At 33.9% G+C, this 26,487-nt stretch overlaps 1 protein-coding gene across 10 annotated transcripts in view; it reads left to right on the top strand.

Annotated features, from left to right (window-relative positions):
* The window catches only part of ERBIN (erbb2 interacting protein), a 130,931-nt gene extending 104,645 nt beyond the window's left edge, over positions 1 to 26,286 (top strand). For 3 of the 10 annotated variants that reach the window (XM_006927761.5, XM_019835020.3, XM_045061449.1), the window contains 9 exons: positions 6,090 to 6,204; positions 8,222 to 8,408; positions 10,398 to 11,943; positions 15,863 to 16,006; positions 18,657 to 18,776; positions 21,390 to 21,599; positions 22,681 to 22,773; positions 23,930 to 24,004; positions 24,790 to 26,286. In XM_006927761.5, coding sequence (XP_006927823.2) covers positions 6,090 to 6,204; positions 8,222 to 8,408; positions 10,398 to 11,943; positions 15,863 to 16,006; positions 18,657 to 18,776; positions 21,390 to 21,599; positions 22,681 to 22,773; positions 23,930 to 24,004; positions 24,790 to 24,897 — 2,598 coding nt within the window. In that variant the 3' untranslated portion in view covers positions 24,898 to 26,286. The remainder of the gene's footprint in view (positions 1 to 6,089; positions 6,205 to 8,221; positions 8,409 to 10,397; positions 11,944 to 15,862; positions 16,007 to 18,656; positions 18,777 to 21,389; positions 21,600 to 22,680; positions 22,774 to 23,929; positions 24,005 to 24,789) is intronic. The other 7 variants (XM_019834997.3, XM_011284009.4, XM_045061437.1 and 4 more) reach the window with 7 other exon arrangements.
* The last annotated feature ends 201 nt before the right edge of the window (positions 26,287 to 26,487 follow it).

Consider the following 26,487-nt stretch of genomic DNA (forward strand, 5'->3'; position numbering starts at 1 on the left):
GTGATACTCCATTGTGGTTTTGATTTGCATTTCCCTGATGAAGAGTGATATTGAGCATCTTTTCATGTGTCTGTTGGCCATCTGTATGACCTCTTTCAAGAAATGTCTTTTAATGTTGTCTGCCCATTTTTTTTAATGTTTTTTTTTTTTTTAATGTTTATTTATCTTTGGGAGAGAGAGAGACAGTACGAGTAGGGGATGAACAGAGAGAAAGGGAGACACAGAATCCTAAGCAGGTTCCAGGCTCTCAGTTGTCAGCACAGAGCCCGATGCAGGGCTTGAACTCATGAACCACAAGATCATAACCTGAGCCAAAGTCACACGCTTAACCGACTGAGCCAAGCAGGCGCCCCCTCTGCCCATTTTTTAATCGGATTATTTGGGGGTTTTTTGGTGTCGTGTACATTTTTATATATTTTGGATACTAACCTTTTATCAGATGTTCATTTGCAAATATCTTCTTTCATTCAGTAGGTTGTCTTTTAGTTTTATTATTTGCTTTGCAGAAGCTTTTTATTTTGATGTAGTCCTAATGGTTTATTTTTGCTTTTGTTTCTCTTGCCTCCAGAGACATTATCTAGAAAAATGTTGCTATGGCCAATCTCAGAGAAATTACTTCCTTTGTTCTCTCCTAGGATTTCTCACATTTAGGTCCTTAATCCATTTTGAGTTTATTTCTGTGTATGGTTTAAGGAAGTGATCCAGTGTCATTGTTTTGCATGTTGAAGTCTACTTTTCCCAACACCATTTGTTCAAGAGACATTCTTTTTCCCATTGGATATTCTTTCTTGCTTTGTTGAGGATTAATTGACTATATGACTGGGTTTATTGCTGGGTTCTTTTCTCTTCCGTTGATCTATGTTTCTGTTTTTGTGCCAATATCATACTGTTTTGATTACTGCAGCTTTGTGGTATATCTTGAATTCTGGGATTATTCTACTTCCAGTTTTGTTCTTCTTTATTTTATTTTGATTGCTTTGTTTTAAGTAGGTCCCATGTCCAGCATGGGGCTTGCATTCCCAACCCTGAGATCAGGAGTCACATGCTCTATCACCTGAGTCAGCCAGGTGCCCCCATTCTTCTTTTTCAAGATTGCTTTGGCTACTTTGGGGTCTTTGAGGGTTCCATACAAATTTTAGGATTATTTGTTCTAGTTCTTTATAAACTGCTATTAGTATTTTGATATTGATTACATTAAATCTATAGACTGCTTTGGGTACCGTGGACATTTTAACAATATTTGTCCTTCCAATCCATGAGCATGGAATATCTTTCCATTTGTTTGTGTCATCTTCAATTTCTTTCATCAGTGTTTTGCAGTTTTTAGAGTTAACCTCCTTGGTTAAGTTTATTCTTAGGTATTTTATTATTTTTGGAGCAATTGTAAGTGGGATTATTTTCTTAATTTCTCTTTCTACTTCATTTTTAGTGTATAGAAATGCAATGGATTTCTGTATATTGATTTTATATCCTGTGGCTTTCTGAATTCATTTATCAGTTCTAGTAATTTTTTGGTGGCGTTTGAGACTTTAAAGAGTCTTCTGGTGGATCAATAAAAGCTGTGACTTTTTTTTTTAACAGCTTGATTGAGGTATAACTCACATACTATATAATTCACCCATTTAAATACAGGGTACTATTCAGTGACTATTGGTATACTAGAAGTTGTCCATCCTTCACTACATTACTTGTAGAACATTTGTTACCCCAGAAAGAAATCCAATACTTCTTAGCCATTTCCCCACAACTTCTCTGTACCCCTGAGTCCTAGACATCTTATCTACTTTATCTGCCTCTGTAGATTTGACTGTTGTTGGCATTTTATATTAATGATGTAATCATATGATAGCTGGTCTTTTGTAACTTTTCTTTAACTTAGTATTTTAGATTATCCATATTATAACATGTATCAATACTGTTTTATTGTATTGGTTCATTTTTTTATGTATCAGTTCACTTTTATGTCAGTAATACTCCATTGTAATTGTTACCAATGGATATTTTGGTTATTTCCACATTTTGGCAATAGTGCATAAAGCTATTGTGAATATTTGTGTACAAATTTTTGTGTCGGTATATATTTTCTTTTTTGTTAGATATATGCCTAAGAGTAGAATTGTTGAATCGTATGGTTACTCTGTGTTTACCCGTGTGAGAAACTGCCAGTTTTTCATAAGCGGCCACACCTTTTGTTTGTTTGCATTCCCCTCATATGCTGGTGGAAGTCATGTAAAACAGTAAAGCTCTAACTTTACAAAATAAAATTCTGGAGGGTTTTTGATTTATAGCTACACTGTCCACTATGTATCCACTAGTTATAAGTGGCTATTTATTTTTATTTTTTTTTAAAACGTTTTTATTTTATTTTTGAGACAGAGAGAGACAGAGCATGAATGGGGGAGGGTCACAGAGAGAGGGAGACACAGAATCTGAGACAGGCTCCAGGCTCTGAGCTGTCAGCACAGAGCCCGACGCGAGGCTCGAACTCACGGACTGTGAGATCATGACCTGAGCCGAAGTCGGACCCTCAACCGACCAAACCACCCAGGCGCCCCTATAAGAGGCTATTTTTTTTTTTTTTAATTTTTTTTCAACGTTTTTTATTTATTTTTGGGACAGAGAGAGACAGAGCATGAACGGGGGAGGGGCAGAGAGAGAGAGGGAGACACAGAGTCGGAAACAGGCTCCAGGCTCCGAGCCATTAGCCCAGAGCCTGACACGGGGCTCGAACTCACGGACCGCGAGATCGTGACCTGGCTGAAGCCGGACACTCAACCGACTGCGCCACCCAGGCGCCCCTATAAGTGGCTATTTAAATTTAAGTAAATAAAGAACTTTGCTTCTTAGTTTTACTAGCCTACATTTTAAGTGGTCAATAGCCACATGTCTAGCTAGTTAGTGTTTACCAAGTTGAACTGCACAGATAGAGCATTTCTGTCATTATAGAAAGTTCTGTTGGAGAATAGTATACAAATAGTGATACTGTGGATTTATAATAGCCTCTTTATTACTGAAAATTTAAATGCATTCAAAGCACATCTGTCTTCAGGGTTATCCTTTGAGCTAGTATTTACTACAAGAAAGAAACTTCGTGGTTTGTAAATGTATTTTGAATGGATCACATCTTTCAGTACACTTATTATATACATTGAACCTAATATAACAAAGTCTGTGAAAAGGTTATAAGGTTTGTCCCAGTGTACTTAATACTTCATTTAGTATAATTCTGTGTGTGAGGCATTGTGTTTGGAGCTTTGGTGGCAGAATGGATAAATGGGTATAGAGAATATAATTAGGGTTAGACAATGCTGAGTGTATAAGAAAAATACTAAGTAATAAAAATATTAAGTGCTACATAAATTTAGAAAAGAGATACTTTCTGGCTAGGAACAACCAAGAATGCTTTAGGGTGAAGGAAGCATTTGACCTATACCTTGGAATAGTTCATCTAACAGAAATAGGAGAACTGAATAAAGTATGAAAGGAATAATGGTAGCATAAGAGTGGTGTTTGAGAAATATAGAAAAGAACATGTTTCATCTAGCTGAGCATATCAGGGTGGTGGAATGAAACAAAATTAGTACAGTAGATTGGGTCCTGATGATGAGGCTCTTGAAAGCCATGCTATGAATTGTTGTATAGTCTTTGAGGAGTCATGAAGGCCTTTTAGCAGAGCATTACTTGTGATAGAGCTATGTATTAGGGTTATCTGGCAACAGCTACTGAATTCTCCCAAGTTTGAGGGCTTTTTGAATAATAATAGTAGACAATGTGGACTGGAACTTAGTTGTCCAAATGTAAGAGATTTAGTATGGAAGTATTCCTGACTGTAAGGAATGGGGGAGAGGGGACAGTCACATAACCATGTTTGAATGGATGATGGTGTCATCAACTGAAGTGGGGTGTTAAAAGAATAAACAGGCTTAGAAGGTCTAGTTTGTTTTTGGATATGTGGAATTTGAACACTTAACAGGTATCTTTAGCTTAGAAGAGAAACGAAAACGGGATTATAAATCAAATTATCTACATTACACATAATCATTGAAGAAAATGTAATATCCAAGGGGAAAGAGTAAGAAAGGCAAAAATAAATGCTAACTGCAGGAGGATTCATTGATTTGAGCACAAAAGACAGAAAGGTAGGAGGACATCTAGGAGGCTACAGCTCCCAGACACCCGTGTAGTATAATTCATGAAGAAGGAAGTCTGCTCAGCAGTTGAAAGTACTGCCCATGTCAAAGATTAGGACAGACCATTTGCCCTTCTTTCTTTTGCTCTCTCATTTTTTGCATTCATTTTATCATTAAGTCCTGTTAGTGCCAAAATTTCTTTCAAATTCTTTATTTCTTTATCAGCAGTCATCACTGCCATTGGCTAAGGACAGATAAAGCTTTTTCATTAGGACTATTAGGATAGCTAGATCCCTTTCTGCCGGTTTCTTTCTCTTCCCATATATTCTTAATACCAGAGTTACCATTTTATTTTTGTATTTTTTAAATGTTTATATATTTTTGAGAGATACAGCATGAGTGGGGGAGGGGCAGAGAGAGAGACAGAATCCAACGCAGGCTCCAGGTTCTGAGCTCTGAGCTGTCAGCACAGAGCCCAAACCTTGACACAGGGCTTGAACCCACGAACTGTGGGATCATGACTTGAGCCGAAGTCAGATGCCCAACTGGCTGAGCCACCCAGGTGCCCCCAGAGTTATCATTTTAAAAGATAATCTCATGTTGCGAGTTCCTGGCTTGGCAACGTCCAATAATGACCAACACATAATTTCCTACTCAGTCCAACCTAACTTTTCTGTCTCCTGCCAGTTATCTGAGCTCCAACTACATGGAGTTGACATGCTTTACATACCTTCTCTTATTTCCATGCTTTCCTCTGTTCAGAATGTCATTCCTGTCTTACTTCACCCTTCACTTCTCTTACTTCCACTTTTACTTTGTCTGACTATTCTAATTAGAAGTCTTTTTCCATTGTAGTACAGTCCTACAAATGGGATTTGGCAAACTATGTATGGCCTGTGGCCTATATCTGGCCCACTGCCTGTCTTTTATATGGCTTGCAAGCTAAGAACAGCTTTTATGTTATTAAAGGGTTGAATAAAAATCAAAAGAATATTTCACAACATGTGAAAAATTAGGTGAAATTCAGTTTTTCTGGCACATAGCCACAGTCATTTGTTTACATGTTGTCTGTGGCAAAGTTGTGCTACAGTGACAGAGTTGGGTAGTTGAAGAGACCTTTAGGGCCCTTGAAGTGTAACATATTTATGATCTGGCATTTTTACTGAAATAGTTTGCTGACCCTAGTCCATGTCTTTATTATGTCACTTGTGAGTACCTAAAAGTCTTAGCACTTTTAACAGAACAGTTTTTAAGAATTTTTGTTTATTTTCATCCTTAACTATGAATAATTTAACGTGCAAAAGATTTGTTTTTATATAGAGAGTATGCGCATTGTTAAAATTTTTGTATAAATGTTTGTTCACTACCAGGTCCTCCTCCCTCCCCTGCACCCCCTTTCACTTAGTAGCACTCAGTGGCAGATAATCTGGGATAGTTGCCAAATATTAGAGAAAAATTCATGGAGATTAATAAAAAATTCTGTCTTCAAATTGGGCAAAAATTGCCATGAATTCATTTTAATAGAAGAATGCCTCAGTCCTTCTGATTCCTTGGAACCTGATAATTTTAGAATAAATTTGAGAAATTCAGAAGGGACTTTTTTTGGAGCACCTTCGCTAAACAAGTTTTTCTAAGACAGGGATTATGTTTTATTCATTTTTGTATTTGTAGCACTTGACATAGTAACAGCACATAGTAATCATTAATACACCTGAATTAAGGCCTACCACAGAATTTTATCCCATAGCCATTCGACATATTGTTAATAATTACCATAGTTTTATTGCCATATCTTGAAAAATTTAAGTCATATACTAGTTTTAGTCAATATTACCATAAAAAAGTTTCATCCATGTTCTAAATATTCTTTTCTCTTTGAAGTTCTTATGAGTTAATATGTATTCATTTAAAGAAACCAAAATTTATTTAAATATTTTCTTTCTTTTTTCTTTACATTAGGAATCTGAAGAACTTTCTTCTGATGAAGAGATGAAAATGGCAGAGATGCGACCACCGTTAATTGAAAGCTCTATTAACCAGCCAAAAGTTGTAGCTCTTAGTAATAACAAAAAAGGTTAGATGTTGAAAGCACTAGGAATAGAAATGGGCTGGATTTATCAAATATATAAATTTTTTTGAAATAAATTTCACTAAATATCATTATGTTACTTAAAACACTTTTTAGAAACAATTTTTAAAACATGCTTTTTTAAAAGTTCTGTTCCTCATCTTCCTAGTTCTTAAAGAAGAATATTGTTAGATTTTTTTTCTCTTCCCTCATACAAGTTTACTTATAAGGTCATGGGCTTCACAGGCACACAAAACTGGATTATGATTCCATTTCTGCCACTTACTTACCATGTAATCCTTGAGCTACTTAATTCTATCCATATGAAGTTACCTGACTTGACATATGCTGAGGCTAATGAAGGACTTTATGAGTATCAGATGTACTAGATTATTCATTGTACTCAGATCTAGCTCTGTATCTGATGTAGAATAGCTGCTTATTGTTGTTTTTCTGTCCTAGAACTCTTTTTTACACCATTCCCACACCCTAGCCATTTTTCACGTAACATAGAATCTCAGGCCCTTCTTAGAAATGAAAGGGAATTTGAAGGGTATCTATCCTTTCCTTTCATCCTTGTCTCACTCCTCCCCATAAGTGCCTGAACTGGTCTGTAGTATCTCTACCAAATATTTATCCAGCCTTTGCCTTTATGGCATTAATGAAACTTACTATCCAGCTGGCCCTTAGATAGTTTAGGTTTCATGATAATAGTGGTAGTGATATTTGAGTACTTACTAGTTGCTGCTTATTACTATGCTAAATATTTTACATATTACTTTCTAACTGTCACAATGAGGTAGAAGAAGAGGAATATGTCTAGGAAAGAACTTACCTGCCATCTTGTTTAACGATATTTTAAAAATTAAAAACCCAGCACCCAAATACCTTAAAATTGAAGATCCTGAGCCCTATGTACTATTACTGCCAACTGTAAACACAAATTCAGACTAATTGAACTGTGTTCCTTTTGGAACAAAAAAAATATTTTTAATTCATACAATCTCCTATTTCTGTGTCTATATATACAGTTTCTATGATTTGGGTAGAATTACATTAGTTAAAAACAGCCTTTAAGGGTTGTAAAAATACTGTTATTATCTTCTTTTGTTTTGTTTTTAAGTAAGCTCTGTGCCCAACTTGGAGCTTGAAGTCCTGACCCTGAGTTCCACAGTCGCGTGCTCCACCAACTGAGCCAGCCAAGTGCCCAAGTTATTATCTTTTCATTATTACTTAAAAAAAAAATAATACTTTTTAATGTACCTGTCTATAATGGAGTATAAATATTGTCTATTTCTGTTTATATAAAAAAAAAGCCATTTCATATATTGATAGTTTATTTTTTCATATGCAGTTCTTTGAAATGGCTTAAAAACAGGAAAAGAGAGCTGACCTTGTGAAAACTCCTTGATTGGTAATTTTTTTTAATTAACTGTATTGCTCATTTTTATTTTCAGGATAGATCAAAACGGTTGCATACATGTATGAAATAATTTCTTCCCTGGATAAATTTACCTAAGCTGTGAACTATACTATTTATTCTTTATTATTATGACTTTTTAAAGTAATGAATGTGGGGGCACCTGGCTGGCTTAGTCAGTAGGGCATGCAACTCTTGATCTCTGGGTTGTGAGTTCAAGCCTCACATTGGGCATAGAGCCTACTTTCAAAAGACAATTGTAACTGAGTGGAAGAGCCATAGTCACTAAAATTAATTGATGTCCTTAGAAAAACATTGTGTAATATCATCTTGCCAGTAGTAAAAACTAAATCAAATTGTCAAAAACTAATGGTATAACATATGTTATATTTGTCAAAAACTAATGGTATTACGAGTTTTAAATTCTTTAATCTTTGTGTGTATTAGGACTGAATTTTCAAAAGTGGTTTTGGTTGTCTTTTTATCCATATAATTTTTTATATATTTGAACCAGTACAATATAAATGCCATTTGTCTTCACTTCAAAGTATTAAACACAAATTCTTAGTGACTTTATCAACGGCTTAAGTTTTTTTGTTTCAGATGATACAAAGGATACAGATTCTTTATCAGATGAAGTTACACACAATAGCAATCAGAATAACAGCAACTGTTCTTCTCCATCTCGGATGTCTGATTCAGTTTCTCTTAATACTGATAGTAGTCAAGATACCTCACTCTGCTCTCCAATGAAACAAACCCATATTGGTGGTATTAATTCCAAAATCAGGTTTGTGACATCTTAACAGAATAATTTTTTTGTACAATAGAGATAATAAGGCAAATCAATATATGGACTAAAACCAAAGATTTCACAAATTAATATTTTAGAAGTAGATCAGGTAGTGTATGGTTTCTTCTCCATTTTATTACTAATTACTTAACTTTTCTACATTTCCATTTTAAATTAGTTTTTTAAATGGGGAAGAAGAAGGGACCAGGCTGGCTCAGTCCGAACAGTTTGTGACTCTTGATCACTGGGTTCTGGGTTCAAGCCTCACATGGGTGTAGGGATTACTAAAAAAAATAAACTTAAAAATATAAATGGGGAAGAAAAGACTTAAAATATCCTAATTCTCCTCATTAAAAAGTTGAACACTTTTATGATATTTTTAGGTATTACAACATAAATAGCTTGTTTGGAGTAATTCAAGTTGAATTAAGTATTTTTTAGATACTCTTTTTGGGGGAGTGTCATTAAAGAGCATTCAGCACTTTAATTACTTCTGTATCTTTGACTTAGACTTAAATTTGTAGGTCAGACTCTGAAACAAGACTTAATTCCTACAGGCTGAAATTAGCTGAAGTTTAAAACATCTATTATTTGAGCTCTCAATATATTTCGCTATCAAAATAAGACTGTTGTTTTACTTTCATGTTACAATATATCAGCTAGGTGCTTATTAGAAAGATTTGGGTTTCTACTGAACCCACAGCTAATTGTGTAGAAACTGTTGACTACTTTTTAGAGGCAAATGATTCTTAAATTCCAGGCATCTTAAGTCAAATTTGGTATTTATTGATTTGAATTGTTGTAAAAGGAAAATGAATTTTATGTCTCAAAATGAGTTTAGCCGTTATGTAGTTGTAATTATGATTATTTATGTTTTCTGAATTTGAGACTAAAACCTAGTGGTAAAATAATAATTTTTATAACCTCTTAGATGTTAAAATAATGAGTAATTTCTTGAATAATAAAATGTTACTGATATTTTGTTGGGAATTACTTGAGTATTTTATAAATCATGTTTTTTATGTAATGAAATAAAGGCTAAGAAAGGGATATATCCACAACTTTCTTTGTTGTATTTCTAATAATATAGTCTATTACCCAATGGGAAGATGAATACTAAGGAATACTTGTTGAAACATAACTTGAATATTTATACAAAATGACACAAATATGTTTTCATATTTGTGTGAAATAGATTTTTTTATTTCTACCAAGTAGAAATAAAATGTTTTCTGTAATTTTGGAAGAGCACATTTATAAATATTTGCCAAATAAAATGAAGTCATTTAGACATCATTAGATTTAGTTTTGCTTTTGATCTTCAAATTATTTTTTCAATGTTGCATTTTTTATTTTATTTTTTTAAATCAACATACAGTAAAATAGAATTTTTGTTGAGTTCTACAAGTTTTGTTTTTAGTATTGTTGATTGTCTTTACATTTTGTAGATCTTTGAGTAATTGTTTATTTCTTACCTTTTTATAATGTATTTATGTATTTGAATCTAATACTTAGTTAATGATTAACTATAGTTAATAATTATTAGTAATTATTATTAACTGCAGTTAATGTAAGGTTTCAGAATTATTTGTAAAAATGTTTCGTGCTCTTCACTCAACACTTGAAGTCATTGGCTTTCCATGTATCTATCTATCTTTCAAGCATTTCATGTTTTAGCATTCGTGAAAACGTGCATAAGTCCATTTTTCTTCACCATTTAGCCTTATTAATCTATATCGTGGCAAAGTGATTGGTATTATTGATTGTGAATTTTAATTAATGTTTTACTTATCTCCATTTAATGTAAATTTACATTACTTTATTATTCGATAATATTTTAAAATAACATACTAATAAATGACTTTCGTCTTTGACTCTCATCAGCTCTTTTAACTTTGTGTAGCTACACATTAATTAGTTATTAATGTTTTTGTTACTAAGAAACTTGGCTTTATGATGTTTATGATAACATTATCTTTGTTTTAGGCAAGAAGATGAAAATTTTAACAGCCTTTTACAAAATGGAGATATTTTAAATCATTCAACAGAAGAAAACTACCAGGTTCATGATAAAAAAGATTTTAACTTACCTGAATATGATTTGAATATTGAAGAACAATTAGTTCTTATTGAGAAAGGTGTTGACTCAACAGCCACATCTGATGAATCTCACAAATTAGACCATATCAATATGAATCTTAATAAACTTGTAACTAACGATACATTTCAACCAGAAATAGTGGAAAGATCCAAGACACAAGATATAGTGCTTGGAACGGACTTTTTAAGCATTAATGCTAAAGGAGAAGCTGAGCACTTGGAAAATGGAAATAAGTATCCTAATCTGGAATGTGTAAATAAGACAAATGGACATCCTGAGGACACTCCACAGTCCCCTAGGAGGACTGAACCACATGACACTGATTCGTCTGTTGATATGGGTATTTCCAAAAGCACTGAAGATCTCTCCCCTCAGAGAAGTGGGCCAATTGGATCTGTTGTGAAATCTCATAGTATAACTAATATGGAGACTGGAGGACTAAAAATCTATGACATTGTTAGTGACAATGGACCACAGCAGCCAAGTACAACAGTTAAAGTAACATCTACTGTTGATGGAAAAAATATTGTCAGGAGCAAGTCTGCTACACTTTTGTATGATCAACCATTGCAAGTATTTACTGGTTCTTCTTCATCTTCTGATTTAATATCAGGTACAAAGGCAATTTTCAAGTTTGATTCAAATCATAATCCTGAAGAGCCAAATATAGTAAGAGGCTCCACAATAAGTGGCCCACAATCTACACCTCAAATATATGGTCCTCCACAATATAATATTCAATACAGTAGCAGTGCTGCTGTCAAGGACACTATGTGGCACAGCAAACAAAATCCCCAGATAGATCATGTCAGTTTTCCTCCTCAGCGCCTTCCTAGATCAGAGAGCACAGAAAATCACGGTTACGCTAAGCATTCTGCCAATATGAATTTCTCTAACCATAACAATGTTCGAGCTAGTACTGGATACCATTTACATCAGAGAATGGGCCCAGGAAGACATGGGGAAGTGTGGGCCATCTCACCAAATGAACGACTCATTCCTGGAGCAACTCGAACTACGATTCAGCGACAAAGTAGTGTGTCCTCTACAGCTTCTGTAAATCTTGGTGAGTCAGGTCCCACAAGGCGGGCCCAAATTCCAGAAGGAGATTATTTGTCGTACAGAGAGTTACATTCAGTGGGAAGAACTCCAGTGATGTCAGGATCACAGAGACCTCTTTCTGCACGAACATACAGCATCGATGGTCCAAATGCATCAAGGCCTCAGAGTGCTCGACCCTCCATTAGTGAAATACCAGAGAGAACTATGTCAGTTAGTGATTTTAATTATTCACGGACTAGCCCTTCAAAAAGACCAAATGCAAGAGTTGGTTCTGAGCATTCTTTATTAGATCCTCCAGGAAAAAGTAAAGTTCCTCATGACTGGCGAGAGCAAGTACTACGACACATCGAGGCCAAAAAATTAGAAAAGGTAATTAAATACGAATTTTTCATTTTCCTCTCTATGAATTTATTTTTCTTAAAAATATTTGGTATTCTTTGTTTTTTAAACAAGGTGATACAAGATGCTCTGAATTACTGAATACATACTTAACATTTGAGGAGTTTTTTTCTTAGTGTTTACAATAGAGTGTAAGTTTAGACTTAGCCAGACTCAAAAACAACTGAGATAGTAGTGTATGCTTCTTTTCTGCCTCTTATTCCCCAGTGTTTTCTAATGATCTTAAATTCATTGCCTGTGTTTATGTGCGTATCTCTTTTAGATTCTGCCACACATACTGTATATAATACATGTGTATACATGTGTACCTCCTTTTAGCAGTTTTTGACCTCCTGCTCTCGTCTATTAATTATTGTTGGTTATGTAAATATGTGTATAAAAATACAACTATATAGTTAGAAAAATAACAAGAAATACAAATATTTCATCTAAGATTTTTTTCCCCAGAGAATGTTAAAAGACTAACACTGTCACTGACATAGATGGCTTCTGGCACAGCATTTATTCTTGACTTTTTTGAACTGCATTTCTGACTTCTCTGACCTCAAGTGTCTGTCGCTCTAATGAAGTTTAGAAATGATTGGTAAAACAACTTAGGCCTCTCTTCAGTTTAACTTCACATGTAGATGTCATTTTTTTGAAAGGAGTTAAAATTTTTTTAAATTATATAAAACTGATAAATTAGTGTCACAGTTCTTTGGCTTTGGCTCAGGTGTATGGGGCACATTTTTAAAGATTTAATTTCATATCTCTCAGCAGTTTTTACCCAAGAATTTTGTTATCTCTGCTTATTAAACATGTTTTTTAAAACAGCTAAATGTATACAACCTCAATTAGTCATTTAAAAAAAATTCCCTAGGTCTAATTTTTTTAGAAGTAAACCCGTAAAATATGATTAGTACCATATGTCAATTTGCATTAAACTTCTGCCTGTAATTATTAGCTCTTTTCAGTGCTGTCTTCCCAACTTTAAATAGCTGTGCATCTAATGGTCTTAGGCAACCTCATTCTCTTCCATTTTGTTTCAGTATAACTGTATAAATTGTTGGTTCTTTGGACTTGTGTGCCTTTTCTAAGGAATTTGGAAATTTCTTAAGCAGAGGAATACCACAGCTGTTTTATAAGTAAACTTCTGGAGATAATATGGAATTGGAAGGAGGGAGGGCTATAGTTTTTTGTTGTTGTTTTGTTTTTTTGAGAAGGAAGAGGCTACAGTTAAGTTGATTGAGCTATGAGGCTATCTAGTGGTCCAGAAAATAAATGAGAAATGTTTCGAAGGAACTGAGACAAAGGCAAGAATTCAAGACACCGTTTTGAAACACACTTTATAATATCTGACTCGTGATTGGAATATTCCTCTAATAATAAGTCTTTGAGGAAAAGGGATTAAGCTTGAGTGGTGCCTTGAATGACTGGTTGTTGGGATTGCCAGAATAGAGAAGGAATAACAGATTTGGATAAAGAGATGAGTCTGGTTATCATTATATTCTATAGAGTTGACATGTCAGGAGCTATTCTCCCACTACTGTCTGACGGAGATATACCTAGACTTTAGTTATCAGGAAGCAGGTAGCAGCTACCCCATTGTTCATTGTATCTCTCTGCTTTTTATATTTAGAAATTTGCTGTACAATTACTTGAGGAGTACATGCCAGTAGTTTCCCACTTGTGCCCACTGGTAATTTAGAAGTGAAAATTAGTCCAAGGAAACTAAGAAAAGCCTTGTGAGGACACAGAGCAACATGATTTAGACCAAACACTTGAAAGCTTTGGTTGAAAATGGTGGAGGGTGATGGAAAATCTCTTTTGCTCCTCTGCAATTCCTCTTCCTCCCCCAAATATAATTCTGATGGCAGGTAGACATTTGAAAAATTTCCCCAGGGAATTTCACAATGCCCAACCCTCCCTTTAGAGGTAAGTCCCCAAATCATAAGTTGCTACTTTGCCCAGCTTAGTTGTTTAGCATTAATACAATGATTAGATAAGTTAAAGCTTACTTGGTTTTTAAACCTTGTTATAGTAACTTTCCTTCCTGTCCCTGCAACAAAACTGTACCTGAAACCCAAACATGTGATTATATCTCACCTCATTCTTCTCAAGACTTGTTTAATTAAACTAATGATTCTTATAAGAAGCCCTCAACCAGAATATGATTAATGTAACATGAAAATTGCCACATTCATTTGCTTTTATACAGCTGTTAGCCTGTAGGGAACATCAGTGTCCAGGACATATTCCTTAACTGAGCTCTGCACAATGTGTTGTGTTGTAACAGGATGCAGTTTTATATGGACGTCTATGTACAACCCTGAATTACAAACCAGATGTGTTCTGAGCGTCAGCCTTCTTAGTCAGTGAAATATTTACAAAAACCTTACATATGTTCAAAGACAACAGAAAAAGCTTTGATTCCTGGATTTACATATCATTAAAAAGGGTCATTTGGGCCATTCAAGTTAAGAACATATTAAAATTGTGTGTAACACATGAGTATGTGTTGTTTATGTTGGGGCGGGGGGGGTTAGTGTGTGTAATTTCTTTATTTTTACATTCTAATCAAATGTTTATGGAACCTCTGAATTGCCACTGCCAAATCCTTGTTGTTTGTGAAATGGTCTGGGAAAGTATAGTTGTGGCCTCTTAAGTTTAGCTTTTTCTTTACTCATTACTTTGGAATCCACAAAATAACTAAAAGAGTGCATTGTAATTTTATAGATCTCTTTCATTCTGGAAGGCCATATTAATGTTTCTTGATATTAGAGATCAACTTCATAATCGGGAGAAGGTATATAGGTTCTCTGAGAGTAATATAGAAATGCTTGTAAGCTTACAAGCTTGTAATGACAGCATACACATATAATGCTTACAAGCATTTCTATACTTCTTGATAAGCAAGCCGTGCTCAAAGTGTGGTTACTCCCAATTTAACCATAAGACCATCCAATATTCAGGGACATAAGTAAAAGCATCCACATGAAAAAACAGCATTTAACAGCTCTAGGAGTAAACAAGCAGGAACAATGAAAATCAGGCATTCTGTTTATTGAGGTACATTTTTTAGGCAGCTCTGGGATTAGTGATTGGGCATTCATGTAAACTCAGTCTGCATGAAGATTCCATCAGTGATTCTTCAAGTTTAAGCAGCAAATGCCACTGCTAACTCCTAAAATCTTAAGTATCTATTTATTTGAATGGGAAATTTTTTTTACAAGTACATTTTCTAGGGGTTTTTTTCTTCTGGTAATTTGAGAGCAGGGAGAGCCTTGTAAATGCTATATACTAAAACTTTGTGTTATATACTAGAACTATGTTAACCTTTTTTCTAACGTAAGACATGTTTCTAAATGTAGAAGGTAATTTTTTTTTAGAGATGGTAATGGCCAAAAAAAAAAAAGAAAGAAAGAAACAAAGAAAGAAAGAAAGAAATTGCAGTGGCCAAAAGCCAAGTGTTTTTTGCCGATAATATTTTGTGCTATGTACGTATGTTTAAACTGAAACTGAGAAATCAGCTTGTATTCCTTATAGAACTACACATATATACATACATTTAAGTTTGACATCAATTCCTGTTTTCTGATAAACTTCCAATAAGATGTATTAGGAGTAAAGGAAATAATTGCATTGTAAAAGACACTATATGTTTGTACTTTCTTTAGTGTTTAAACATGTGAATGGTTGGATTTACATGTACTTTATGTGTATATGTGTATGTTGTCATGTAAATAATATGGTAAATAGTGCCAATTTCTTGCAGTGGCACTGAAAATTCAGTGCATGATATTCCTGTGTGGTATTGGGGTTACTTATAAATACGTCTATGTACATAACATGTCTTGTGAATTTTGCATGCTACACTAATCTCTGTTAAATCTATCCCCTCTTTATTCAGAGCATGCTGTCAAGGTCCTTTAATTCCAATTTTACTGCTGTAAGCAACTTTCACTATGGCAGCTCTAGGGATCTGCATGGCAGCCAAGGCAGCCTTGCCTTGAGTGTTGCAGACGGAAGAGGTTCTGGTGGGCACATTTTTCGAGTGAGTACCTGTAGTAGACCAGTACTTTTAGTACACAGAAGAGAAAAAAAGACCCCACATTTTAATGCTTTCATGTTTTTAGAAAATACGTTTTTACTGTGGGTTAGATACTTTGATAACCTTCTGGTTCTTCCATGGCTTAGTTCTAAAACTTTCTGCAAAGCCGATTTAGTATTTATCTCTCAAGTTTCTCTGGCCATCAGCTAAGGATGTAGTCTGCTCTTGTTTATGTAAATAGGGGTGAGCAATAGGAATAACTGAGAGTTGGTTTTTTTTCTTATTATGCTTTATGGTGTTTTCTCTTAATAAAATTAACTAACTCTCCCTAAATCAAGGTTTAAGGCTATGCTGTATATAGTACACAGTGGGGTTGTGGGGAAGAATAATTTTTAGTGATTGAGAATTGGCAGATGAAAAGCACTGCCTGGAAGTAAGTTTAATCACAGTTTGCTAGATAGAATTAAATGTGAGACTGGAGAAATTCTAAGAAATACCAATGAAAAGGCAAAAGCCAAATTCTTTTATTAATGGTTAATAGTCATTAACGGTATTTATTTATTTATTTATTTATTTATTTATTTATTTATTGAGAAAGAGAGAGAATCCCAAGCAGACTCCTCCTCATTCAATGCAGAGCCTGCCTGACACGGAGCTCAATCCCATAAACCATGAGATCAAGACCTGAGCTGAGATAAAGAGTTGAATGTTTAACCGACTGAGCCAACCAAGCTCCCCAATGGCATATTCTTTTAATGAAAGTTAAGGGTAAGGGTTAAGAATGGCAGAGAAGGAGAAAGAACAGAACAGCTCTGGCCTGGCTCTATTTTAAGATTTTTCTCTTAATAACAACGTGAGGTATAGTATAGCCTCAAAATAAATACTTCCTTCTCCCCCTTTCCTTTCATTCCAAAAAGATTTTTCTCCTTTTTACAGCCTTACTTGTCTCCTCCCCATAGTTTTATTTCCATGTTTACTCTGATTACTTCTGGGTCCTTTGCTTTTTCCTGAGGGTCCCCATCCTCTTTTTAGTACATAGCTGGCTTTGCTCTGTTGTGTTCTAAGGCAAGAGCAGTCTCCTGGATTCACTCCGCTGTGGCTGGGCTTCACTCTTCTTGCTCTGCCCTCTGCCATCTGCCACCACTTAGATTCCATGTTAGAGTGATAGCATTTGTTTTGTAATTTATCCCTTTGAAATGGAGAGAGAAGGGTGATAGCTATTAAGCCCAGCATTTCTGGTACTCTTTCCAACTGAAGCCAAAGAATGGACACAAGAGGCTTTTATCAACTCAGGGGTTATCTTTATAGTCATCTGGAACAGTTATTCTTTCCAAATTCTTGTACAGTAATATTTTTTGCTTGTTATTCTTACATTCAGAGCCTTTGAGTCTATTGCATTTTACTTTTTCATTCATAATATATAGTTGTTCTTTTAAAGACCTGAATAGACTGGAGTTTAAACTTGAAGCTATGACCTAAGTTGATTACTGTGGGTTCTGAGAGCACATCTCAGAAATGAGGAAGGAAGGCAAAATATTCATTGCATAAATACACAAAATTAGATCAAACCAAATCTAAAAATGCTAATCCATGCTTTGAATGAGCAACTAACTACACATGATAGCTCTGTTGCAGATAAAGTTTATAAGATTAAATTACAAGCCCTTAGGTTTTTATGTATCCTGTGGTATATCATAATGAAGTAGATTTCAGATTATTTTTCAGTATGATGATGTAGTTTACATACCTGTGTTGCTAGCCACATACTGTTTTGAAAGTTACAATAGTGCTATTTATCACAATCCCTTTAGTTTTCAAGAATATAGCTAGGTATATTTAGAACTAGATTAAAATGAAAAGTACAGGCATCTTTCTTCCCAGCATGTTTGTAAAAAATATTCAGAGATAATGAGATAACTGAGTCTGCTTTTTTCTCTAAACCTATCATTGAGGTAAACTAGAAGGATATTATTGGTCATATAAAAATATGAACTCTAGTTAATTTTAAGTGTTTCACCAAACCATTGGTTTTGAAAATACTGAGCTAATACTATGATACAATTAAGTTAAAGTGAATTTTATGAGACTATGTATTTATTGATACTGTTCATCATTAAAAAGAAGATCCCAGGTGGCACTGTGCTGTTAAAAGAATAGCAGTTAATTTTTTTTCCAAAAAAACAAAAAACCTTTATGTATACCCAACAAGAGATTGTTTTAGTTGCTCTTAAAATTTGGGACTCTTAACTTTGATTAATAACTAAATTCTTCACAGTATTGAAAGCTAGGTATTACTGTAAATATAACGGAAAGCATTGTGAAGAAATAGCTTAACAGTGTATGTTAAAAGTACTAATAATTTTTACAGTTTTGTTGAGATGTAATTGACATATTAGTATTAGTCCTAAGTATATATCATAATAATTTGATATATGTATATATTGTGAAATGAATGCCACAACAAATTTAGTTAATGTCCATCGTCAAGGTAGTGATATTAATGGCAGTTATGATGGTGATGTTTATTGGGTTCTTCATCTTCCCATGATCTAGTAATATTTTTTCCTAATCTCCTTTCACGTGTCATCATCATTTTGATTTTACATCGTAAAGAACATTGTTTGTTTACTTTTTATTTTCCCCTCATTTGAAGCATCCCCAGACATCCTGTCCAGGAGATCCTTGTCAAGACGATCTGTTCATTTCAGGACAGCCGAACTACTCATCAGCTACACTTAGTCACAAAGATGTTCCTCCAGACAGCTTGATAAAAGTAGGTGCTCAGGAAATAAATGAACACATCTCTTTGAACTTACTCTGTTTTACAGATTTTAAACTGGAAATATCATGTATGCTTTAACAATGAAAATAAGTTTTTGAGGACTTTTCCTCCTTGATTAGTAAAGATTTTTTTTAAAAACTAATTTAGAAATATGAAATATATTTTTGCCCTGTTATTTCCTGGTTTAGTCCATGATTTTTTTTCCACACTGGAGAATCATTTTATTGTTTTTGATTTCTCTACTATCACCTACTTACCTTATTGTTTGAGTCAGAGGCTCTTTGGCATTCCTGTTTGAGTCAGAGGCTTTTTGGTATTGGACAATTAAAGATGAACCTGTCTTAAATTCATCACTTGAGGATATTTTATCATTACTAAAGACATTTTAAAATTCTTTAAATGTAATTAAAAGTCACCTTGAAAGCGTTTTGTATGTGATAAATGATGATTGTATTCTTAATACTTTTGTTACTAAAGCATCACTTACTCACAGATTTTACTTTTCTGTCACCCAATACCAGATAGTTAACTCTTTTCTTTAATATTCTCGCTCAGCTATTCTTTCTTAACTAATTCCGTATCCCTTGTATAACGAGATAGAATTATATGAAGCATACTTAACGTATTATATAAAAATTTTGCATTGTTCTTGAGAGTAGGAACCCAGACATATAGCATAAATTCATACATATCTATTTATTTTAGCTTTTTTTTCTTTTTCTTCTAATTGAGCTATGTTAACCAGTTTCTTTTTCTTTTTAATATCAATTTTGTATTCTAGGTTACTGGGTTTGTTTTCATACTTTTATTCTCCTGAGCCATCTGCTAATGATAGCTTATTTTATTCCATGGGTATGTTTAACATTGATGTAAAGTGTCAGGCACAACCAAGAATCTAGGTGTCTAGAAGTCTGAAGCATGGGTCAGAAGTTATTACTGTTTGGAATATTTTCCTTAGGAGAAAGGTATTGAATCTGCACATAGGAATAAATGGTATAAATGTGGAGAAAAGCAAGAGCTATGTGCTGAGTTGTGTATAAGTAATAAAATAACAGCACAAGCATTTAAATACTCCTGGGCAGATGAATTGCTTCAAATCTACAGAGTTCAAGTAGTAAGCAACCACAATTTAAAAAAAAAAGATATAAAGATAATAAAATACCTCATTCTCTTTTTCTCCAACCAGTGTAAGATTTGTCATAGAGTAATATCATATTTGTGCTCTGTTATAAAACCCCCATATAAGTTTCCAAACTTGAGAAATAACCAAGTTCTCAAATATAACACAGTGAAAAGGTAACTTTTTTTTAAAGTAAAAATCTTCACCAAAAGGGAAGCTTCTTTGTTTCCTTCAGCAAGGTTGATGTAAAAAAAGCATGTAGTTCTGAAACAATTGCCATAATCTTTTCCCAAACTTTTCTACTTTGGAATAATTTTAGGAGAATGGGGCTCAGTATTTATCTCATAGTTTTTCTATAATTCACTTGTGGATGAGATCACCTTTTTATTAATAATCAACAATGAAATTTTAAATGATTGAATAGCTTAAAAGTATTTCCTCTTATATACAAAAATCTCTATATGCAAATATTTATAATACAAATGTAAACTTATTTTTCAGATAGATTTCTCATACTGGGGCACCTGGGTGGCTCAGTCGGTTAAGCGTCCAGATCTTGATTTCCACTTAGGTCATGATCTCACAGTATGTGAGATTGAGCCCCACGTTGGGCTGTGCTCTGACAATGGGCCTGCTTGGGATTGCTTCTCTCCCTCTCTCTGCCCCTCCCTGCTCACACTCTTGCTTGCTCTCTCTCAGAATAAATAAAAAATTCCTCATACTGACATAACAGCCACATTTCCACAAAGGTGGCTTTAAGTCTAAAACTCAGATTCATTCATTCTGAACAATGAGAAGCATTAAAACAAGGATAATTCTTTAACAAAATAATCACCTCAGATTTTTTTGCGTAGCTTGTGAAGAGTAAAACAGAATGTCAAGGCTTAATTTTTGTGGTTAATATTTTATGGAACTAACATTTGGAGAGTTTAAAAATTACTAACTGGTACACACACACACAAGGAATAAATTTGCTTTTCACTATATTTGTACTTGTTAATTCTGGAAAGAAAGGAATAAAAGTAGAAAATATACTCAGAATAGTAAAAAAATTCTACCACAAAACTTGTTATTTCTGTTCAGAAGAAACATGAAAAAATGCATCTTCTATGTGTGTGTGAGATGGGAAAATTTACCCTTTTACTGGGCTTAAATTTTAAAATTTTGACATAATCACCGTTTGCTGTTATTGTAAGAAAAAACAGGTCCATGCATACCAAATAGAAAAGCAAATAATTTTATGATAACTTATTTGAAACTTTAAAGAGTGAGAATCTGTCTGCCAAGGACTCAGGCAAATTTAGAATTAATAGATTTTTTTCTTTTAAAAGTGTAAAATTAGAAAGAATAGTGTAAGTGTCTTGATAATGTATGATTTAGAATGTTACACTCTAGTGCTTTTGTAATACTCCAAGAAGAAAATCCAACTATTTGTAATAAGACATTATTATTGGTCATTTTAAGACACTTCGTGTTTTTCTTAGATGCCTTTGAGTAATGGACAGATGGGCCAGACCCTCAGGCCTCAGGCAAATTATAGTCAAATACATCACCCCCTTCCTCAGGCTTCTGTGGCAAGGCATCCCTCTAGAGAACAACTAATTGATTACTTGATGCTGAAGGTGGCCCACCAGCCTCCATATACACAGCCCCATTGTTCTCCTAGACAAGGCCATGAACTGGCAAGGCAAGAGGTAAGAACAATCAAGAATACTTGAAATATGAAACTAAGCTCTTAATGTACTTTATAGGTTATTTAATTATTAGCAATAAATCCGTGTAGATTTTTAACATAGTTTTTACCATTTTGTTTAAAGGTGTGGTTTCATGTTAAGTTAATAAGGTGTCAAACTTTGTATTTAACTTGACTCTGATCTCCCATGTTCTGATTAATTGACGTAGCATTTAGTGTTTTGGATGTGATTATTTTTTTCCTAAGGTGGTTGCGTATCCAAAACTTTTTGATGATATTCCAGTAATCAGACCTTCAGAAATATGAATAGTAGACCATGAAACTTGACTGGCATGTTATGGTTTCCTATTGTTAATTGACACAGAGAGTTTGAAATTTGACCATAGTCTCCAAACTACTTCAAGAATTAAATCTTACAAAGTAGTATTTAAAAGGTGGCTAATCATACATTTGTATATTTGGATAGTTTATTGATAAAATAATACTATTAGAAATGTAGGTAGAGAACAAATGCTTTATTCCTTTTGCTTTAGTCTCTGGAGAAAGGGAGGGTCTTGCAACAAGTTTAGTTCTTGATCTTTTTTTATAACGTGGTTATAAAAAACACTATCAATTGATCATCAATCCTAACATCTTGCGAGCATAGAAACAAATTCAGGAAATGAATCCAACAACCACCCAGGGATTTTTAAATATCTTCTGAAACACCCAGTGCACAGAGATACTATGTAATTTAGATATTTTAGAGATGGAAACTGATCCTAAAATACATTTTTTGTTTGTATACTCTATATCATTAAAATCCATGATATAAAAAAAAAAAACAAAAAACCCACAGGGTCAACATTAATCAATTGCCTGTCCTTGTAAAACAGCAATAGATTAAGTTAGGAGCTATGCTTTATAATCTCAGCTGTGCCTTTAACTCACTAACTCATTAACATGATATTCCATGTTGTAGTTTCCCTTTATCTGCCTGAATGTTTATTTTAGATGAATCTTTATGTATTTTACCAATAGTTAAATACTGTGTGTAGCTTTTTCTGAGATAGTAGTAATAGTTTATTTTCATACTAATTTAGATCCGAGTGAGAGTTGAAAAGGATCCAGAACTTGGATTCAGCATATCAGGAGGTGTTGGGGGCAGAGGAAATCCATTCAGACCCGAAGACGATGTGAGTTTGTTTGTATGTCTTTGAGATATCCATAAGGATTTATTCACTAACATAGTGCTCTTATACATAAGTGAAAATCTAACAGATACTTTTATAAATCGAGAAAACATATCACCTTTTTTATTTCTCTCTTTATTCAGCTTTTTGTCTTGAAATACCACTTCATATGAATTGTTTGAGGAAAGCAAATTAAACCCCCAATTTTATTTTATTTTTTTCCTGGTGATTTTATTTATTTATTTATTTACTTACTTGCTTACTTAATTTATTTTAGTATGAAATTTATTGTCAAATTGGTTTCCATACAACACCCAGTGCTCATCCCAACAGGTGCCCTTCTTAGTGCCCATCACCCACTTTCCCCCTCCCTCCCACCCCCCATCAACCCTCAGTTTATTCTCAGTTTTTAAGAGTCTCTTATGGTTTGCCTCCCTCCCTCTCTTTTTTTTTTCCTCCCCCTCCCCCATGGTCTTCTGTTAAGTTTCTCAGGATCCACATAAGAGTGAAACCATATGGTATCTGTCTTTCTCTGTATGGCTTATTTCACTTAGCATCACACTCTCCAGTTCCATCCACCTTGCTACAAAAGGCCATATTTCATTCTTTCTCATTGCCAAGTAGTATTCCATTGTGTATATAAACCACAATTTCTTTATCCATTCATCAGTTGATGGACATTTAGGCTCTTTCCATAATTTGGCTATTGTTGAAAGTGCTGCTATAAACATTGGGGTACAAGTGCCCCAATGTATCAGCACTCCTGTATCCCTTGGGTAAAGTCATAGGAGTGCTATTGCTGGGTCATAGGGTAGATCTATTTTTATTTTTGGAGGAACCTCCACACTGTTTTCCAGAGCTAAACCCCCCAATTTTAAATGTCCATTATATTATGAAGTGATTTTTAAATTTTGTTATTGCTTTTCTGCACATCTGTAGAAATAATTCCATCACTTTAATGAAAATCACTATACTCAAGTCAGAATTATCAGCACCAAAAAAAACATTGGGCTGTGACAATATTCAGAGAAAACCAGGAGAAAAATTGTACTGTAATTCAAGTGTTTGCATACTGTTAAAGAAAAATTGTTCCTTGTTACTCTGTTATTTATGCATCCTGTTTTCCATTAAATGTTTATCTTTTTTGTTGTTACTGAAGGGTATATTTGTAACAAGGGTACAGCCTGAAGGACCAGCATCAAAATTATTACAGCCAGGTGATAAAATTATTCAGGTAAATAAGATACATCTTTTTATTATTTTCTTAGTTTTTCATTTTATAACATCTTCCTCATCAAGGAATTATTAAATGCCAGATTTTGAAAATAACTCTTTTGTGAAGTTTATTTTTATATATTTGTGGGTGAAAAACAGTGGCATTTCTTATAAGCTACTCTCTATTATTTTCATCATTTAAAATATTTCTTTCTTGTGCGTTGCAAAATCATATGGATATTTTTGAATACATGTTAGATATTTCCTAGCATTTTGTTTAAGTTTAGGAATGCTAACTTCTTTAAAATAGGTTGAAAGAATCTTTTTGTTACAAGAATTAAAGAATTTAGTTCATTTGAAGCACTTGGAACTGTGTGTGTGATATATAGTAAGACTTCAATAAATGTTAGGCCTAAATTATAAGAAATGTAGTGTTTATTGATGGCCCAAGGCAATATGAAGAACAGGCCTTGCCCTCTGCTATCCTTGCATCTCGGTTGCCTTATTTATATATTAGCACATACACATAACACCTGTCTGACACTGTGTCTTAGACAAGTGCTTCCTAACTTTGGATTGCTAATAAGAATCATCTGAAGACAAGGTTCCTGAGTCCCACCTTCAGAGATTTTGTTTCCATAGATGTGGGGTAGGGCCCAGGAGTCTACATGTTATTTTAAATTGCCAAAATAATTCTTATTTTCTGCCAGGTTTGTGGACTACCCAGCAGAAATTTAAGTGCACAGATGCAAATACATTATTATGAAATGTTTTTCTGAAAGATATTTTTCTTCTTTCTTCTAGGCTAATGGCTACAGTTTTATCAATATTGAACATGGACAAGCAGTATCTTTGCTAAAAACTTTCCAGAACACAGTAGAGCTCATCATTGTACGAGAGGTTTCCTCATAAGGAATGTGGACAAAAAGAGGGGGAAGGCAGCAAGATTTATTGGAAGATATTTGCAGGGGAAATTAATATTTTGACTATTTTTATATGTAAAGAAGAACTCAAAAATTATGTTCAAATTTGTACATTAATGAAATCATGGAACTCGTGGTTAGAGGGAAAGAACCACTGTACAGTATATAGGGGAGACTGTTGAATTCATACCATATAAAACTTCTTGTTAGGTTTTTAAACATAGCAATCAAGGCTACAAAAACAAACATATGTTGTTTTTGTATAGATTGTAGGTTTATTTTTGGATTTCATACACATGACTGAACTCTGTGCAAGGCTCTAGTTAGCCTTGATTGTAGCCCAGAGACAGTTGGCAGAGCTCTCTGTCTCATAGCTTTTATGCCCTTATTTTTATTCAACTCATATTAATGTTTTTCTGCTGAAACTACTTTTTTTTTAATGTGGGCAAGAGATTTGAAGTGTTGGTTTTTGCTATGTGCATATTGAATTGAAGAGTGAGTAGGTGAAGGTGGTGCTGGTGGGTTCACTTTCCAAGGCCAGATTAAAACCATCAATTCCTATAAAAATCTGGAAGCAAAGATTGAAAAAAACAGCTGTTAATGTGTTTTTATTAATAGAATAATGCAATAAAAATGTAATGTCTTTTTAAAGAAATAAAGAAGACGATAATTGCATTTTACGAGCTCTACAGGATCTGTTCTTGTTCTAGCCATTGACAATGCATTTGCTACCGGTGATTCAATTTTTAATTTTTTAGTCACAGGAAATTTTTAACTCTACTGTAGATGCTTGTCCATGCATTTCTTGTGATATGGAAATCCTTTGATTTTTTGCAAATGGTGGTGTTTTATAATTAGTACTCCGTTTTAATCTTAATTTATAATTTTTATTTTAAGCAGCAAATGAAACTAAAATGGCCAGTTTTGAGATTGTGTTGCTGTAACACAAAACGTAAGCAGATTTAGGAAAGTCTCTCGATCTTGTTTGGTCTCACATTGCCTTGGTAAAGTAAAAGGAAACAGTACGCATGGAGCTAGGAAACCAAAGCAAGTTTGTGAAATTGGCACAGTGATAGAGAATTGCTGTGGAGAGTTGTAGAGCAAAGGGATGGGTCTCTGAGGCCTTCCAGTGTGTCACGGTATTCAAATAAAGGGCTGTTCCTACAGGTAACATTAAATGTGAACTCGACACTTCAGAGTCTTTAAAGGGTTTCTAAGTGTATCAGTGTAATAGAATAGTGTTTTACCACCAGCTGCCTTTGTTCCTCGTTAGTGTAACAAATATTTCATAGATGTCATTAATTTGTTTATCCAAACCATTAATTTTATTTGTTTTTGTTCTGTCTGTGTAATTAAATAAAATTTTAGTAACATGAAATGGTAAGAATTAATGCATGGTTATTTGGACCAGAAAAAAGTGCCACAGAAGACCAATAACTGTTTTTAGTCAAGGCTAGTCTGGAGCCTTTCATTAGAGCAATATTCAGTTATTGCGATTCATTTTTAATTAGTAAGAAATATAATTTTGGAATTTTTAATCTGTTATGCTTTGTTCTTCAACCTTGTTTTAATTAAGACT

The sequence above is a fragment of the Felis catus genome, chromosome A1, assembly GCF_018350175.1.
Source record: "Felis catus isolate Fca126 chromosome A1, F.catus_Fca126_mat1.0, whole genome shotgun sequence".
Lineage (NCBI taxonomy): Eukaryota > Metazoa > Chordata > Mammalia > Carnivora > Felidae > Felis > Felis catus.